At 35.7% G+C, this 20,106-nt stretch overlaps 1 protein-coding gene across 2 annotated transcripts in view; it reads left to right on the top strand.

The window, feature by feature from the left end:
* The window catches only part of CYFIP1 (cytoplasmic FMR1 interacting protein 1), a 51,676-nt gene extending 32,217 nt beyond the window's left edge, over positions 1 to 19,459 (top strand). For both annotated transcript variants that reach the window (XM_081947656.1, XM_081947655.1), the window contains exons 17-31: positions 495 to 651; positions 1,411 to 1,507; positions 2,360 to 2,436; positions 3,339 to 3,447; positions 4,315 to 4,434; positions 5,538 to 5,737; positions 7,559 to 7,646; positions 10,823 to 10,966; positions 11,714 to 11,804; positions 12,720 to 12,850; positions 14,668 to 14,740; positions 15,469 to 15,563; positions 17,143 to 17,381; positions 18,204 to 18,351; positions 18,436 to 19,459. In XM_081947656.1, the coding sequence (XP_081803782.1) occupies positions 495 to 651; positions 1,411 to 1,507; positions 2,360 to 2,436; positions 3,339 to 3,447; positions 4,315 to 4,434; positions 5,538 to 5,737; positions 7,559 to 7,646; positions 10,823 to 10,966; positions 11,714 to 11,804; positions 12,720 to 12,850; positions 14,668 to 14,740; positions 15,469 to 15,563; positions 17,143 to 17,381; positions 18,204 to 18,351; positions 18,436 to 18,600 (1,934 nt within the window). In that variant the 3' untranslated portion in view covers positions 18,601 to 19,459. The remainder of the gene's footprint in view (positions 1 to 494; positions 652 to 1,410; positions 1,508 to 2,359; positions 2,437 to 3,338; positions 3,448 to 4,314; positions 4,435 to 5,537; positions 5,738 to 7,558; positions 7,647 to 10,822; positions 10,967 to 11,713; positions 11,805 to 12,719; positions 12,851 to 14,667; positions 14,741 to 15,468; positions 15,564 to 17,142; positions 17,382 to 18,203; positions 18,352 to 18,435) is intronic.
* The last annotated feature ends 647 nt before the right edge of the window (positions 19,460 to 20,106 follow it).

Here is a 20,106-nt window from a genome sequence, read left to right as displayed (position 1 = left end):
TTCTTAACTATTCCTTTTACTTACACCTATACACATATATTTTTCATTAAGTATCCATCTGTTCAGTGCGTATTGTAGCAGAGAAATAAATGCGGTAAGGTAAATAATCTAATCAGGTAAAATAAATAATAATTGATGGTTGTTGCAAGAAATTCCATTTTCCTTTGCAAGGGCTGAAAATGTGACGTTCTCAATATTTAGCACAAATTGGGAGAATGGTTTAGAACATCTGTACTACAAAACTGATGATACTTCCTCTGCCAAAGTTTTCAGTAAGAAACCCCTTTGTATTTTTGGTGTCTATTTGTCTCAGCAGCAGCAGCGGCTTACAGTAACTCTTTAGGCGCTCCATCTGAATGCTGGTTTCAGTTTCTTCACATTCGCTATTGCAGTGTCTCTTCCGCGGTTGTGCTTCTATAACACTGCACTATTAAAGGAGCTTTTCTCCCTGGTTTCAATCAAAATTAATTCGGTATCATTTCCTTTTCAATAAGAAACCCTCCAGCAGTGCTGTGATTTGTCCCAGCTGTGGTTCAGGGAATTCTTTCTGGAGCTCACAATGGGCAGAAGAATCCAGTTCCCCATTGAGATGTCTATGCCTTGGATTCTAACTGACCACATATTGGAGACCAAGGAAGCATCAATGATGGAGTAAGGCTAATAAAGTTCTTTCTCTTCTTGTTTCATAATTGACTTGTAATCACTAAATTTTAGTCGAAATGAGATGAGAGTATTTAAAATTATTTGAATTATGAAATAGAGTCCCCCTTTTAAGATAAGAAAGAGAGGAAAGAGGGTTGGGCCCTTTGAGTTTGCTTCACTTTTCCATTTACAAACTCTTTTGAATTGGTGAAATCTGCCTGGATCCTTCCTTTCATGCTTTTCATTCTTTTGCTGAAATCAATCATTTTATTGCTGGATGGGTAACAGGAATAAGGTCAGTGTTGCTGTCTTAATTTTCCTCTTTGCTCTTCTCTTTTCCATTTCCCACCTGTGGCCTAAGTTTGTGCCAGGAATCTATAAGGGCTCCAGTTGGAAAAAAGAATGTAAGCACATTCTTAGGTATATACAGTCAAATTTTTGGTCCAGAGAAAGGTTTTGTAAAATGTGTTCTATTGATTAGCCCTCCTTTTCCCAATAGCATAGGGAGCTCTCTTTAAAAAGATAGGCAGCAGATAAAACTAATGAATAAAATAAATAAAACTATTTAAGTGCAGGGAAATTTGTACAAAATGATGTATCAATAGCTTTCTATGACTACTTGCATACAAAGTATTGGGCAGATAAATGCTGTACTTTTCTCATTAAAGTTATAAACAGTTTTGTTCTTGAACAGCAGCTTGGTATATTAAGATAAGCCATAGGAATATTTTACACATCACTGACTCTGTGTTTTGATCTCTTGTTTAGATATGTCCTGTATTCTTTGGACCTGTATAATGACAGTGCTCATTATGCACTCACCACATTCAAGAAACAATTTCTCTATGATGAAATTGAGGCAGAGGTAAGTCATAAGACAACAAATAATTCATACAGAAGATAAATACTTAGGTTAAGTTAAAAGAAATTGTATGAATGGTGTTGAAAGGTATAGGACTTGCAAGGATAGGATCTTCAAATCTGCAGCTCAAATTAATAGAGGAACAGCCCAGAAAAATATTTCATTTTTACTGAGGAATAATGGGCCAAAATAATAAGTAATTTCCCCAGCTCTGCTGGCTGGGGAATTCTGGGAGTTGAAGTCCACAAGTCTTAAAGTTGCCAAGTTTGGACACCCCTGTGCTAGGGCATGTCTTGTTTAATCATGATATATTGAATAAGTCACAATTAAGTATAGTATGTTCTCAAAACATGATAAGGCAAAACTAGGCAATCTCTTTGCATCCTAATAAGGTACGTAAACTGAGCCACTAAGCCTGATCAGTGATTAATACACTGGCAGAGGGAAAATAAATTTGTTCAAAATGTAGAGATTAGTAGGAAAAATAATTCAGTTAGTACAGAAATGTAAGTTAGTTGACTCTGCCATCTTGTCTGAAAAATATTTTAAGAAGTACAATGAAATGAAGGTGAATAAATATGATAAATATGAAAATAAATATGAACAGATGAATTAGTACTGAATTTAGAATATCCAGGTGCATTTGTTTATAGTTTAATAAGCCACATGCAGAAAACAAACTGAATATCATAGATATTTTCTTAATAATTTTGTAAGTGGAACACATTTCCTACAGTTGGAAGATAGATTATACAGATTAAATTGCTGGGGAAGGTACCTTTTCATCCTCCATTTTAAAATGCTCAAAAGAAAATGCATTTGAGTAAAGTGTCTAATCTTTCATATTTTCTCTAGGTCAACTTATGTTTTGATCAGTTTGTCTACAAATTGGCAGATCAGATATTTGCATATTACAAGGTTATGGCAGGAAGGTATGTGACTCCATTAAAGTTTGGGGCTAGCCTGGGCCTTTCAGTTACTGCCTTCCCAGTATCTGAATCAGCATGACAAATGGTAAATGATGTTGAAAGTTGTAGTTCAACAATATCCTAGGTGGTAAATTTATTTACATTGCCATACATTGGATGTATGCCATACATTGAAAGATTTCCTAGTGGACAATCATTTAAATATGAGCCACCAATGCGATGCAGTTGCCAAAAATAAACAATGCATTTCTAGGCTTCATTAGAGGGATAGAATCAAGATCATGTGAAGTGTTAGTGCCGCTTTATAATGCCTTGGTAAGACCACACTTAGAATATTGCACCCAGTTTTGGTTGCCACTATGTAAAAGAAATGTTAAGATTCTAGAAAGAGTACAGAGAAGAGCAACAAAGATGATCCGGAGACCAAAGGTATCTAAAATTCAGGAAGAACAATTGCAGCAATTGGGTATGTTTAATTTAATAAAAAGAAGGACTAAAGGTAACATGATACCAGCTTTCCAATATCTAAGGAGCTGCCACAAAGAAAAGGGGGTCAACTTATTCTCCAAAGCACCTGAAGGCAGAATAAGAAGCAAATGGATGGAAACTTATGAAAGGAAGAACCAACCTAGAAATAAGGAGAAGTTTCCTGACAGTTAGAACAATTAATCAGTGGAATGGCTTACCTTCAGAAACTGGATGCTCTACCGCTGGAGATTTTTAAGAAGAGATTGGACAACCATTTGAAACAGCGTAAGATCTTCTGCTTGAGCAGTAGATCGGATCTTCATAGTCCCTTCCAACTCTGTTATTTTCTTACTGTGTTATTTTAAAATACTGACATAATGATATTAAAAGATAACCCCTATTATAGAGTCTTATTTAATATTCTCACTTTTGTGCAGCCTACTTCTGGATAAACGATTAAGATCAGAATGTAAGAATCAGGGTGCAACAATTCCATTGCTAACATCTAATCGATATGAAACATTGCTAAAACAGAGACATGTCCAGGTTGGTATATTATTCTTTCATTGCATCTTTTGATTACAACTACCATCATGTCCAAGAAACCTCACCAATGCTTGTCTGAAGTTTCCTTTTTTGTTTTACTTCAACATGATTCACATTAAAAGAATACTTAGTAGCTCAATCTCCTTAATCCTGTGTATGAGGTGGGAATGGGCTCTTCCCATTCCCACCTCAGAGGCTGAAAGCATGTTTGAGAACAGCAGTTCTATTTGCATCTCTTTGTCCAAAGATGATTAGGGGAAGTCAACCTTTGGCTAAAACCCCTTCCAGTTCAGGCTCAGCTAATTTAGGGTTAAGGAAGGTAAACCTGGTCATAGTATGAAAGTGAACCAGATTTGGACATCAGTTTGGGTCTATAGATGTCACTATTTAGTTGATAATGTGAATAATGAATATTTCTATAATTTAGTATATCCTGTGAATACCGTTTCCCTGAAAATAAGACATGCCCTGCTAATAATCCCAATCGGGCTTTTCAGAGCATGTGCCATAATAAGCCCTCCCCCCAAAATAAGCCCGCCCCCAACTATTTAAGTGCATGCGCAACCGGTCCCCACCTGCTACATTTCACCCATCAAAGATTACTTGAATAGGTGTCTATTTTTAATATGTGGTTGCTGGTACAAGTAAAATGTATAAATGTAATTGAGCATGTAGAATTAATTCATTTAGGTGACATTTCCATCTTCAGGAATGTACTGTGATCTGGAGAAATTTATTTGGCTTGTTGCATAACATTTCTGCAAACCAAACATACCTTAACGTATGTGGGGCTCAGGACATTTTTTTTTACAGATACGGAATAATTACATGAAAACTTCATTTAATATTTTTGTCTGTTTCCTTCAGCTTCTTGGTCGGTCAATTGATCTGAATCGCTTGATCACGCAGAGAATTTCAGCAGCTGTGTACAAATCAATGGAACTGGCAATTGGGCGTTTTGAAAGTGAAGATTTGACCTCCATTGTAGTAAGTGCTGAAATACAGTAGGATTTAATGTCCCACTGGGTCTGGAGTTAACAGAAAATGTCAAATTTGACAAGGTTCCTTCAGCCAGTTGTTATTGATAACAAAGTTAATGTAAGAGTGTAATACGATCAGTGCAAAGAAATACAGATACTCCTTGACTTACAATCATTTATTCAGTGACCAAGTTACAATAGATCTCATGTATTCTCCTTGTGTAATGCTGTTGGAAATACTGTATGTTTGTGTGAAGTGACTGGAAATCACTTCATGGACTTTTCGCAGGAAAAAAATAAAAAATAAATGTGATGTATGATTTTGATGATTAGAAAAGGTAGACTCTAGAAAGGGAATTATTTGGTACCCTTAAAGAGATAGGCTAAAATAGATGCTGTTAAGAAGACCTTTCTTGCCACAATTGTCAAGTGAATCAATGGCTTCTCCATTGACATTGCTTGTCAGAGGATGACAAAAGGTGATCACCTGACCCAGGGACACTGCATCCATCATAAATATGAGTTAGTGGGCAAGAATCTGAATTTTGATCACGTCACCATGGAGATGCTGCAATAGTTGCATGTGTGAAAAATGGTCACAAGTCACTTTTTTTCAATGCTGTTGTAACTTTGGTCACTAAATGAACTGTTGTAAGTCAGGACTATCTATAAAGGGTGAATATATGAGCTGCAAACATCTCAATAATATGTGCAGTGGAGAAGAACATGTGCAATAGTTCCCATCTGACCATCTCTGCAAGGACCTAAAATAGTTCATGAAAAGAATATTTCAATATCTTCCAGTGCGACTGAGGGAAAGGCATTGAAACATGTCATTGTATAGGCTTTTCAGTGTTTAGGAACTTCCAGTTAGATAGGAAGCCAGCATATCATATATTTAAAATTGTTACTACAAAAATGATTTGAGACTCTGGCTCTTTGTCCATTATATGCATTTGAACTAAATAGGCAAGAAATAATTCCAACATAGATCAACATTTTTCTAATGTGCATAGTCACTAAAAAAGATCTAATGCTTTAGATTTTTTAGAAAATTCTGATTTTTTTCCCTCTCCTTATGACTTTTATCTGTCCATGAAAAATTATCAGGAGTTGGATGGATTAGTAGAAATAAACAAGATGACACACAAGCTCCTGAGCAGATATATGACTTTGGACAGCTTTGATGCTATGTTCAGAGAAGCCAATCATAATGTATCTGCTCCCTATGGAAGAATCACTCTACACGTCTTTTGGGAACTGAACTATGATTTTCTTCCCAATTATTGCTACAATGGGTCAACCAACAGGTTAGTGCGACAATTTTTAAATATTTTTTTCTAATACTGTATTTAATTTCATGATCCTGGTACAAAAGTTAAGACAACTTAACTCTAAGGTTTTAAGCACATGATTCTTGATATCAGCGCTTTCTGTGGACAGGGATTTCTATTTTTAAAAAAATATTTGAAATCCTTTTCAAGAAAGAGGTTCAGCAGTTGACTTGAGGCATAAATATTGGAAAATGACCTATAAAATACTAACAGCTTCCTAGTTTTTTGCAGCTTCTTTCCCAGTAGTTACTATATATTTCTATGTGTTCTCTTGTGTGCATTTTTATATATGTGCTTGTGCTGTTAAAATTGTTTGTACTATGTGGAGCATGATATTCGATTCTAGCCTACAGGTTTTATACAATAGCCTCACTATTCATGAATGCAGAGGGAGCAAATATGAATAAAGCTTTTGATCTCATTTAATTAGAACAAACTATGTAAAAGAAAGGCTTTAGAACAATGGGGTAGATTCAAAAAATTAAGGTTAAAAAAGAAATAAAAGGCAGCAGTTCTGCCAGTGCTTGCATGTAACGTGCAGCGATAATATTTTATATATGCAAGGGTTATGTTGTCATTTTTGTGTCTAGTAGAATAAGGTCTTGTACAAATGGAAGAACCTGGTTGGATTGTATTCCAGTTTTGGCATGTACCACTCCAGTTGTATGCTGGTGATATTCATTTGTGCATAACTACTTCAGACTGTACAGGACCAGTTTTCAATATCCTGACTCAGTGTCTGAGGTACTGAGAGTCTGAATATGACAAAAGAGACTGAATATTTAGCTTCTTAAGAACTATTTCAATTCCACAAAACTGAAGAGAACTTAAGGGTCCAGTTCTTGAATTTCACTAAGCAATATGTCAGAAAAAGGGAGTGTAGAATCTAAATTTTGATTTAGCCATCTATAAAACATACTAATCCAACTTTGATGAATATATGAGTGAGATTTTGATATATCATGTGCACTGGGTAGTCTCAGAAAACAAAGCAAAACCAAAAATTGATAGTATTATAATTATATCAGCATCAAAGATTTTTATCCTGAAAGGCATCTCAGTTAAACAAATAATGTTTTTCTAGTTAGTCTGTGAAGTCACATACTTTCCACATATCTTAGCGTTTAATATTTTTGTAGTGATGCTTTTCTATTGCGTGACACATTAACTCCACCGTCATATTTCTCATAATTCACATAATAATACAGAATTGATTTTTTTTAAAGGAATAGGGTCTGGTGTGGTGTAGTGGTGAAAATGTTGGACTGGCACAAGGTCTGGTATAGTGTTTAAGGGGTTGGACTGCCAACGAGACCCACATGTCAGTCTATTCCCAACCACAGAAGCTCACAGGACTAGTCTCTGCTTCTCTCTCAATTCAACATACCTCACTAAATTGTTGTCTCGAAAAATAGAAGAATGCTAAGTGTGACACCTTGAGCTCCCAATTTAAAATAAAAGCAGGATATAAATCTAACATGCTTTCATGACTAAAGTGGGACTTACACAATTATAAATTGCATTGCTGTGATGGAATATAGTCTGGATTGCCAGCAGGGAGGGAGTGCAATCTAGATGATCAAGAGACAACTCAGTTCAGACAGCTTATGTGGGGGGAAAAAAGGATGAAGACAATCCTCCCTAATAATTCCCAGAGTATATTTCTAGGGTTAGTAGCATGTTTTAGTTTGGCAAGATTCTGTCCATTAGTGAGAAAAATAAAGAAAACTACTTGAAAGAATCCCATGTCTTTCTTGGTTTTTGGAGCCTGACAGTTGCCTTGTTTGGTTTACATAGGTTTGTTCGAACAGTGTTACCATTTTCTCAGGAATTCCAGAGAGACAAGCAGCCCAATGCACAGCCTCAATATCTACATGGATCAAAGGTTCGTATTTTTCCTTATTTGTTTTTCGTGTAGCAGGTGTTTCATAATTTTCATTCTGTAGCACTATGTACCGTGTTTCCTCAAAAACAAGACAGGGTCTTATTTTCTTTTGACCTCCGAAATAAGCACTTGGCCTTATTTTCAGGGAAGTCTTATTATTTTTGAGGTGCAGCAAGCAGCGAGCGGTCACCTCATGGCTGCTGCTGTGTTGCATTATTTTCAGAGAAGGCTTATTTTTTTTGGGGGGGGACTTAGGTTAGCACATGTGCTCAAAATCCCAATTGGGCTTATTATCCAGGGAAGTCTCATTTTCGGGGAAACAGGGTATTATATCTAATTTTGCAGTCTGTACTTTTTTCAGTGGGGTCCATTTTAAGAATAGTTGCACTTTATAACTTGTGGGGTATAATTATTTATTTGTTTCTGAAAGACAGATGTACGGGCAGTTGTCGACCATTCAAAGTTGATTATCAGACCACTCCATTGGCAGATAAAATGATCCACTTATGTCCTAGCAGTTTTGTGTCTACATGAAGGAGCTTGAGAATGCTATGCTCCAAAGAAAGTTCATCTCTAGTTCTAGAAAATGAGATCATAATAGAGGTAGCCCTCTTAGAAGGTATCTCATTTGGTCTAAGCTTTTTCCAGTGAAGCAAAGGGGTTATCCAAACTGTTAAACTTATTTTATTATATCACCCATTTTATGTTGGCACATTCTCAGAGTAAAACTGATCCTTGACTGAACTAAAAGTACTGATTGCTGAATGATACAATACTGCATTTATTTGTTTATAATGTACAAGTAGGTGGGACTTACTTAATGCTGTAATGAGGAAAAAACCACAATGAAGGTTTGATATAATGCAAGGAGCATAATTTATGGATTTGACTTCTTAAAATTCTCTGCAGTTTATAATTTCTGTGTCTTTAACACAGATTTTTTTTGTTTTGCTCCAAATTGAAATGCAACTGAATCAGAATTTATTGTATACGGTATAATTAAATCACCTATTTAATCTGAATATTCAAGAAAACAATGCAGATGTACAAATATACAAATGTATTTTTCACAGGATTTTCCCCTTAAATTATTAATATTGGCAAATGCTTAGGAGTACTCAAATTCCATAAATTATGCTCAGAGTAAAAATCCTGAGTTTGTCATAAAATAGTCAAATAAATATGATAGTTTGCAAATGAGCAAGTAGATTTCTTCGTGATTCATAGTTGCTGCTACATGCTTTTTGCTCAATACGTTTCCCATTCTTTGACCTTTTGTTTACAGAGGTTTCTTGTGATGAGGGTTATGTTATCTTCTACTTACATCCATTCAAGAACAGCCTGTTCTGTTCCCTAAGGAAACTTTCCTTTTTTCTTATTTGCTAATGCAAAGGCATTGTGAACCACTCTTGCCAGACTCTGCTTGCTTCATTGGTGATTCAAATGAATAATTCTCATTTTTTTAGTGACACCAGTACTGAACCATTGGACCGAGGGGGAGGGAAATATCACATTAGAAAGAGCATTTGGGCTTTATTATTCTTAAGTTTGTTTCACAGTGCTATTAATTATCTGTATCTTGTTATATTTCTTGCGGCAAAACAGTCTTTGTAACATTTGGCTGATATTAACACGTAAAAGATTTTCCTATACATTACTGAGTATATTAGATGCATTAAATGGCAAATTCATATTCTAACTTGTTTTATCTCTAAAATCTTACAATATAAAATAGTAGAAATCATGGGCCAAGTTTTTGCCAGACGTAATGGGTAATTCATTGTAATAATTGCAAGGTTTTTTTTTAGAAAAAGAGAAGGGTAGTGGATTACTGTAATGTGCTCTACTTGGGGTTGCTTCTTGAAGACCACCTGAAAGTTACAATTGGTCTAGAATAGTGTGGGACACATAGTTCAGAGTACCTTGGAGTTTGCCCATATCACACTGCTGTTGTGTAAGCTGCATTGGCTTCCAGTTTCTTTCTGAGTGCAATTTAGGATATAGTTACCACCTTTAAACCCTGTAGGGTAGCGGTGGGATATGACCAGTTCCCGTCGGTACAGCGTTCTTACCGCTATTTGAGCTGATCGGGGCATTTGCTCACAGAGCGTACGGTGCCTGCGCGATACTCCGCCGAGCAGCTGGAGTGTCAGGGGTGGTAGGTACCCATGTGCGCGCTGCATGCATGCCGCACACATGCCCGTGGTGGACGCCCGGCCTTGTTTCACTGTACTGGTTGCAACGGGATCCAGAACCCACCACTGCTGTATGGCATTGGTTCAGATTATCTGCAGGACTAATTGCATTTAATTAATTACAAAATTCATTCTTTTTGTTCCTTTAACTGAAAGTATCATATATTTCAAACATCATTGTACTTTTTAAAATTAAATGTAACTTGAGTCCCTTAAAGTATTCTTTTACAATACAATACAATAGTAGAGTTGGAAGGGACCTTGGAGGTCTTCTAGTCCAATCCCCTGCCTAGGCAGGAAACCCTATACCGTTTCAGACAGATGGCTATCCAACCTCTTCTTAAAGACTTCCAGTGTTGGGGCATTCACAACTTCTGGAGGCAAGCTGTTCCACTGATTAATTGTTCTAACTGTCAGGAAGTTTCTCCTCAGTTCTAAGTTGCTTCTCTCCTTGATTAGTTTCCACTCATTGCTTCTTGTTCTACCCTCAGGTGCCTTGGAGAATAGCTTGACTCCCTCTTCTCTGTGGCAACCCCTCAGATATTGGAATACTGCTATCATGTCTCCCCTAGTCCTTCTTTCTCTTAAGTTAGACATACCCAGTTCCTGCAACCGATCTTCATATGTTTTAGTCTCCAGTCCCCTAATCATCTTTGTTGCTCTTCTCTGCACTCTTTCCAGAGTCTCCACATCTTTTTTACATCGTGGCGACCAAAACTGAATGCAGTATTCCAAGTGTGGCCTTACCAAGGCATTATAAAGTAGTATTAACGCTTCACGTGATCTTGATTCTATCCTTCTGTTGATGCAGCCTAGGACTGTGTTGGCTTTTTTGGCAGCTGCTGCACACTGCTGGCTCACATATATAAAAATATTGCTGGCTCAAATATATAAAATATTAAAATATTTTATATATTTTGTAATGAAAGGAGAAATACTTTCTAACTTGATTTGAATGACTCATGTTGTTCTCCTCTCTAGGCTTTGAATCTTGCATACTCCAGCATTTATAGCAACTATAGGAACTTTGTAGGCCCCCCTCATTTCAAAGTGATTTGCAGACTATTGGGATATCAAGGGATTGCTGTGGTGATGGAAGAATTACTGAAAGTTGTCAAGAGTCTGGTATGTGGATTATTTTTATTTCAATAAAATAGAAAAAGCTACCCTTTCTTCAAGTTCATTTAATCACTCAGGTTTTGAATTTTATGTTCTTCACATATTTTGGATCACAATTCATACTGCTCCAGCCATTAAAGGAGTATCTCTGGGAAAGCCAGTGACTATAAATGAGTGAGATGGTATGAAAATAGGAATTGTAATTCTGTGTGAAAATCATTCTTAATTATATGATTCTTAGAAGCATAAACATTATTCTAGGGCTGTTTCCCTTGAAATATAAAATTTCATACTATAGTATGGATGAAAGAAGAAAGTCACAGGAAGTTTTAGTTTATTAATGAAAATATTTGACATCTTTTTACCATTTCATTTTGGGAATTCAGCTTGTCCCACTGTTTTCTAGGGGATATCATCAAAGTATGCTTAGTCATATCTGGCTAATTTGCCTAAAATTACATCTTGTATTAGCAGTAAACAATACAATTAATGTTTTCACTCAATCGTTACTCTTTTTTAAATACATAAATGTACCTATGTAGAGATGAAATGCCTTTTTTGTACAACTATTGCACTTGTATGTCTTATCATAAGTATGTTCACTTTGAAGCAGTGTTAACATGGCAATGTTCACATTTTTATGCAAATGAACCCTGCTTAAAATAGTAGTACGATTAAAACATTGCTTGTTTCTTATGAACCTCAGTTCAATTTATGCTCATTTAGCAATATTATTTATATTTGCTTTCTCAGTTACAAGGCACAATTCTTCAGTATGTAAAGACCTTAATGGAAGTAATGCCCAAAATCTGTCGGTTGCCTAGACATGAGTATGGCTCCCCAGGTAAGTTCAATTTTAATGAATGTTTGTTTCTTCTTTTTATTGGGTTATTTAATAAACAATTACATAGTGCTTAAAAAGACTAATATTGCTATATTTTAGTTTTCAGTTTGTGATAGATTGGAGTAATATATTTTCAGGTTTCCTCCAATATATTTTGTAGGCATCAGGGGTTCCATAATTGACCTTTATTGATTATGGATACAACAATAATCTCAAGATTTAGAGGAGTGTCCAACGTTGGCAATTTTAAGAATTCCCTAGCCAGCCATGATATGTACGAAGGGGGGGCGGGGAGGAACAACAGTTCAAGAAGGGATCAATCCTGGTATCCTGGAGCATTCTAAATGAAAAGAGATTGTCTTGATAGAATTTAGGCCTGTGGGATATAATATCACAACTATGGCTTCCTTATCTGGATACAGGTAGTCCTTGATTTATGAGTACAACTGAGCCCAAAATTTACGTTGCTAAGCACGACTGTTGTTAAGTGGGTTTTGCCCCATTTTATGATCTTTCTTGCCATAGTTGTTAAGTGAATTTGGCTTCCCTATTGACTTTGCTTGTCAGAAGATCGCAAAAAGTTGCCACATGACCCCGGGACCTTGCAACCGTCATAAATATGAGCAGTTGCCAAGCATCCAAATTTTTATCATGGGACCATGGGGCTGCTGCAATGGTTGTGTGAAAAACAGTCATAAGTTATTTTTTTCAAGTTTCTGTTGTAACTTTGAACGGTCACTGAATGAATCATTTAAATCGAGGACTATCTGTAATGAATATAGAGGAAAAATACTAATTTTCTGTGAACAGCATACTGTGGTGCTGACTGATGTGACCTTTTATTCGCTTCCTCTGCCTCTCTGTTCTGTGTCTGTCTGTCTCTCGTTCTTTTTCTCCTATTACCACATTCTTTAGGAATTCTGGAATTCTTTCATCATCAGCTCAAGGATATTGTTGAGTATGCTGAACTGAAAACTGTGTGTTTCCAAAATCTGAGAGAAGTGGGAAATGCTATTCTCTTCTGTCTCCTCATTGAGCAGAGCCTGGTAGGTGTGGAAACACAGTGTCAATAACAGATTATAGTACAATGAAGCCAAAAGAGCACACAGTATGTACTGTTAGGCCATCATGCAAAGGCATCAATTACATATTTGTGCCCCAAGTACATAAGACCGTTTTCATATTGACATTGTCATACATGTTTCAGCATTTGCCCCCTGCTGCAGAAACCAAGCAGTGCTATTGTTTCCCTGCGTGCTTCATACATTAAAGATGATGGCATAAAATCAACCATCAATTAAGAGCCTTAACTTTCAAATACTTTTTAATTATTTATAAAAATAACATTGTGAAGAAGAAATTCTAGCATTTTTCATAAGAATTCAGATTCAAAATGTGCACAAATTACTTTGGGTCTTTTTCCCTTCAAAGGAGAAGTCCTATTTCTTTTATGCCCTCTACTGTCTGGTTTAGAAAAAGAACTTTGAAAAATAAAAATCTTTAGAGAAATTACAGAGAAGCTCTGAAACACTATCAGTGTTGAAGATACATGAGTAATGAAAAATCAGAATGGTTCTTCTTGCACCTAAGTGCTCGTAAAATGTTTTCTAATTTTAAAAATATTATATATACTTGACTGCTTCTCCATAGAGAAGCAGTCCTTCAATAGTAATTTTTCCTAGCATTTCAGCAATTCTGTATATCATCTAAGGCCGGGATGTCAAACTTTCAGTGTCAGGGTAGAGTCACGTGACGTATTGGGATTCCCCCCCTTCGCTAAATTGGGCAGGGGCGGAGACAGCACGTGACACATCTGGCCCACAGACCACGAGTTTGACAACCCTGATCTAAGGTATCTACGTGGGTGGCTAAAGAAGTTAAGATGGCAGTAGTGACTATGTTATTGACAGCTTGCCCCTTTTTATTTGCATTGACACATACATGTATAAAAAGATGGCGCTTTGCATGGTGGTGACTGTATATTCTTACTTGAAAGTTCTGCCTAGCTAGCTGGAATAATCATTGGGAAGAAAAACCTGTGCTGTAAATTCCCACAGCATAGTCTGTATATTTGCTTCATTCATTCCGCATATTGAAAGTATATTCTGAAAACAACCCTGTTTGCTCCCTTATGAAGGTAGCCTTCCTGAATTTTGGTGCTGTTGGAATATAAAACAACCTCCTGGCACAGATAGTTTCATCGGTGTTAAGCGTCGAAATGAACAGTTATCAAATTTAGTACATTTTGAAGATCCTTTTTTTTAAAAATGAAAGCCCTGTCATTACTTTCCTGGATTTTCAGTTCTATTATGAAAACTGTCCTAGGGGAGATAGTGAATTTTAGAATAACGTTGAAAACAAAAGCTTAATTCTATATCCAGTTGACATCTCTCCATCTGCTGCTTGAACAATGGAAATTAATAATTTGTGTTATGCTTTTTGATAAACTATGCTATGTGGATTGTTTTACTTATAAAATAAAATTTTATTCTGCCCATGAAACTACTTTGCTATTCTGATAGCAACTTTTAGACAGAGGCAAATCTACCAAAATATCATTATATCTTGCAAGTTTAAAAAATGTAATACTTGCTACTCCGGTGTTGTCAATACATTCCTGCTGGTTATTTGAGTGGGATTAGTCATGATCCTCAGCAGTATTTCTCTTTTCATTTCCCTCATTTATGAAACTGTTCCTATACATGGGGGCACAGGCCAGTTTCCATCAGGAAACCATGGGGAAAATGTTCTCTTTTTGGGATATTGCTACTTCAGTTCAAAATCAGCCAACAACCTCGGTGTTGCAGTTAGAGATTCCCAATCACCGCTCTCTAGTGTTATATCTTTATTCTCTTTGTTGCAGTCATTGGAGGAAGTTTGTGATCTATTGCATGCAGCGCCATTCCAGAATATTTTACCAAGAATTCATGTCAAGGGTATGCTTTTTCCTATGGCTTTCCAACCGGAATACTTATGCCAAATTATCCTGTCATTGTGGGACTGCAAAATCAAGACAAAAAGCTAATGAAGCACAGCACACATTTGTATCAGAATTAAATAAAGCTTTGTTATTAGTAGTGCATATCTATTGTGCAGAGAACAGATTAAGCAGTTTAAATGGCTGGAAAAACTTAGTATGATTAATGAAGTGAAGGCACTTTCTGCACTTTATATTTTTTCTTCATTTCAGTTTTGTTTTGAGCACTTTCTCCCCCTTTTTATTCTGGTATCATTTACATATCCTGCTAGTTTACAAAATGAAATGTCATAGGTCTTTCTTCTTGCTTAGTAGATGGTTAAGAACATGTGTCATCTTCGTCAGATATTTGCCACAGAACATTTCCTTTCACAAGATGTATAAGCCATGTGCATTTTAAAAATTAGGATGTTTTTCTGCGTATACAAAAAAGCATGTGGCAGCAAATATATGTTTAAACTTCACAGCTCCATTTTAGGAGTGAAATAAAAAGCTCTGAAGTTTAGTATTTATTTTGTATTCTCGAATGTACAAAATGTGGTGGTGGAATAAATCAAACCAAACATTAAGCTGAAACAGGCTTTATTAGCCTCCTTCAGACTCCGAGTGCAGAAAGTTGGGATAAAAGAACAGTACAATGAATAAATGAAAACTAAGTCACATTATTCTCTCTTTGTCTGTTTCCAGAGGGGGAAAGACTTGATGCTAAAATGAAGAGACTAGAATCAAAATATGCTCCACTCCACCTTGTTCCATTGATTGAAAGACTGGGAACACCTCAGGTAGTCTTTACGTTTTTTACAGAACTGCCATTTTACCTACTTGCTTACCACTATGTAGAGGATAGAGCTTTTTGGCATCCTATGTTGGTTGAATTAGTAATTAATTTCTAAATAATGAGATTTGATTTTATTGGATTCATAATTCAAATTTTAGAGAGTTATGTGCCATACAACACCACCAGCTTGCCAGATTATGTGATTTATAACTAAATAAAATTGGCCACAATTAATATTTGGATGGAGAAACTATTTGGCAGAACAGGGCTGTAAAAGTAAATTTGGAAACTGAAACAAAAGGGAGTGAAAACTATTTTCATACTATACCAAGAAACTGCACAAATATGCCTATGAGTTAATGAAAATCAAATATGATTCCCAGCCCCCCTTTTTACTTACATGTATTTAAGTTTTACAAAAACATTGTTTTCTCTTATTGGGAGAAAAAAAAACCCTTGAATATTCAATTTTTATACGTTCCAAAAGAAAATAACTTTCTCATTTGTTAATTCCATTCATGAGAAAAAGACTTGCTTAAGATGGCTTAAGGAGTATTTTAAAAATATTTTGTGCCATTTTATTTGAGATATACAGATATATTTGGAATGTTGGGAGCAAACTTAGTCCAGTGATTAAGGCACCAGGCTCAAAAACAGGAGGTCATGAGTTCTAGTCCTACCTTACCCTTGAAAGCCAGCTAGGTAACTTTGGGTCAGTCACTCTCAGCCCACATCAGGCTAGGGCAGACCCGGGCATTTTACAGCCTACAGGCCACATTTGGTCTGTGGGCTGTCCCTGTTGAGCCTGCATCTGTGTCAGTGGAAGAGGGGGTGTCAGCTGGGGGCAGAGCATCAGTAGAGGGGGGAGATAGTATTGGCAGGGACCTGGGTAGTGGGCAGCGTGTTGGTGATGGGGAGACAGGGTGGTGGCCCTCTGCATCAGTCCCAGTTGCTTGTATGTCTCACCTCCGGGCTAGGCAACAAGCCAGTTGATCAATTCCCATGGCAACTAATGGATAAACGTTTGGTTGATTTGAAAAAAATAAAGTGTGAGGAAGAAAAAAAAATGAAATGTTAGTAGGCTCTTTTTGGATTCAATGACTACATCTATTAATACAACACTGGGGAAACCATAATAGCTAATGATATAAACAAAGCAGAATTTCACTCCAAAATATAACACTTTATGTAGCATTCTAGGTTTAATGAGCTTGGGATTCAGTGAAGAGAATCAGCCTCTGCAGGTGAAAAGAAAACAACACATTCTGTCAAAAGGATGGATTTGAATCTTTATTGATTTTTGATGTCTTTCAGTTGTAGAAATTGAAGATGGATCAGTATATTTCTCTATCATGTACATTTAATGTGCTAAAAGAGTGAGCTGATTATATGTTAATATTGTATACATTTTATTTTCAAATTTTAGTTACACGTACGTTATTTTGTATGACTTTCATCTAAATTAAACAATTTAAAATAGGATGGGAAAGTATCGTTTTCCATCCTATTTGAAACTCAGTAGCTCATTTTCAAGTTAATACGTTCTTTATAGACTGATACTGTATTGTTGGTTGCAATTATAGCAAATTGCCATTGCAAGAGAAGGAGATTTGCTAACTAAGGAGCGTCTCTGCTGTGGACTTTCTATGTTTGAAGTCATCTTAACAAGGATTCGAATATTTCTGGATGATCCCATATGGCGTGGTCCTCTCCCTAGCAATGGTGTGATGCACGTAGATGAGTGCGTGGAATTTCACCGCCTTTGGAGTGCAATGCAGTTTGTATACTGTATTCCAGTGGGAACCCATGAATTTACTGTCGAGTATGTATCCAAATACTGGCAATAGCATTGCTATTTAATAGTGCTTTATTTTTATTTCTGAAGTTAGATATGACTATGATATAACAAAGGAATTAAGAATGTACTGTATTACTAAACTCTTAATTCCTTTGCAAATATTAGCAAACTGTATATTGTTGCTTCAGATACTTACTCAAATGCATTTGGATGGTCAGTCTTAAGACTTTAATGTTTGTGTTAGACCAACACGTTAAAATACTATTTTAAATGTAGTTTGATAAATGCAAAAATGATAATCTAATGAGTCACAGTTGACTATGATTACAATGATTCTTTGTTTTCAGCATCTAAACTTTGGAGATATCAAATCAGTTTTATAGTTTTTGGGATGGTTCTGGTTTCATGTAACTATTTCTTTAGAACCGTATGAAGATAAAGATCATATACTGAATCAAAAATAGTGTATAGTAGTATTAGTCAGGGATGCAGAAATGACATTTTTCTGTTCCCCCCCAAAAGCCAACACGAAGTAGACAAAATTCTACTCCTTTGCAAAGCCTCCTTTGCATTTTTAATGGTTAAAGAAACAGATGCTAAAGGCATCCATTTAACACCTAAATCTAAAATTCCATCCTGAATGGATCCTGCCCCTACCCATTTCTGAAATAGTCTTTGACTGCATACTTATTAGCGGTACCATATAATAAAAAGATATTGCAAAATTCTGCAAAACATTCAGTCAGCATTGTAAATTGTAGTGACAGACTTGGGACTGGGAATCCAGAATCCTGATTTAACCTACTCAATATAATGTAGTGATTTCTCTACACTTTTACTTTGTAGACAATGTTTTGGAGATGGGCTGCATTGGGCTGGCTGTATGATTATTGTGCTCTTGGGACAGCAGCGTCGATTTGATGTGCTCGATTTTTGTTATCACTTACTGAAAGTACAGAAGCATGATGGCAAAGATGAAGTCATCAAGAATGTGGTAGGTTTGACCAAGGTTTATTTCTCACTCTGTGTGTCATTTTGGTATCTTTCCCTTTTACTGATTATAATTTTTGTTTTGTAGCCATTAAAAAAAATGGTTGAGAGAATTCGCAAATTCCAGATCCTGAATGATGAAATTATTGCCACACTGGACAAGTATTTGAAATCTGGTGATGGAGAAAGCACACCGGTGGAACATGTCCGCTGTTTCCAACCTCCCATTCATCAGTCTTTGGCCAGCAACTAGAAAAGATCTGTGATCTTTTGAAAACAATTGCAGCACATTTTGAAACTAGATTTGTTGTCTAAGGCAGACTGCCCTGATCTTCATTGCTTTCCAGGATCAACTAAAACGTTTGAATGGTTGTTTTCAAACTCAATGACTGTACACAAATTTCTGATTTTAGACTATTTTTAAAATACTTTTGATATAACACTTTGCAATACAACTATTTTAGGCGTAAAACTTTGCGTTTCTTCAGTTTTTATAATTGTTTTAAAGGCTTAATATAAGGGATCTTTATTTACTTTGGCTAACAAAAGTGAATTTTATTATAGGAGTATGCTTGAAATGTTTTTGTATAAGGAAAGTAAAGCTGCTCAGCTTATCTTATAAAGACACTCGGTTTGCTATTTTTTAATCAATAGAAGGTTTCTTTAGTAAACTATTTTACCCCATAATGTAATCAGTTTTGGAAATAAAAGATTTTAATGAGATTTTAAAAGTATGATTGTAAGATAGAAATAATTAATGCTTCATGTTTATTCAGATTTAGGGAATTGGTTGAATACCCTTAGAATAAAGGACTTCTGGTTTTTTAGCTTCTCATATAATTGGTAAATCTGAATCCTGTTTTTATATCTCGTTGGAAGCAAATAAAGTTGAATCATTGTGGAATAGTATGTAGGGAACACAGCTTACATTTACTAGCTTAGAATTATACCTTTTTCAAGGGTTATTTAGTTTTAGAAAAATTATCTTCAAACTTTTAACTGTTTGAGAAATATACTTTGATGAGTCATGATTCAATAGTTAAGTTTTCTAAGGGTTCTCTTTGTTAGTTCTGTCAAAATTCTGAATTAAATATCACTGTAATTTTAAAGTATTGTTTGGCTTTTCTGGTCTAAGAATATATCTCCGCTCACTGCAGCACTTCCAGTTAAAAGTTTGCCTATCCCTGCTTTAAAAGATTATATTCTGATTTAATGTTTACTTATTATGTATAAAGTCAAGACATGTTTGCAAGAGAGATTATCTCTGCATCCAATTTTCTAGGTGGCGTAATTGTATTTATAACATAGGCAGTAATATTAAAGTTTCTAACACAATGCAAACTATTCTAAGATTATAGATGATCATACCTAAGAGCAGAGATAATCAACCTATAGCTGTAAGAGTTTCTTTCTAATTTGAAGTAGAAAACACACAGGCTTAATTCACAAAGTATTTAGCTTGGTTAACACAATGTGATAAATTTTGAACTATTTAATCCCACTGTAATGTTATGGAACTCTGTCATAAATTTCTTTTCTAAATGTTAAAATAGGCTAACTTGTTGGGATAACCTCCAGAAATAAAGCAAAATGGGAAGTCATTATCCTATTCATTTTAACAATATATCTCCGCTCACTGCAGCACTTCCAGTTAAAAGTTTGCCTATCCCTGCTTTAAAAGATTATATTCTGATTTAATGTTTACTTATTTGGCAACCTTTCCTAGGTGTGGTGCTGAACAAGAACTTACCAGGTATCA

This window comes from Natrix helvetica (genome assembly GCF_964273705.1).
Source record: "Natrix helvetica genome assembly, chromosome: 3".
NCBI lineage: Eukaryota > Metazoa > Chordata > Lepidosauria > Squamata > Natricidae > Natrix > Natrix helvetica.
This window is presented reverse-complemented; position numbering and strand designations above follow the sequence as displayed.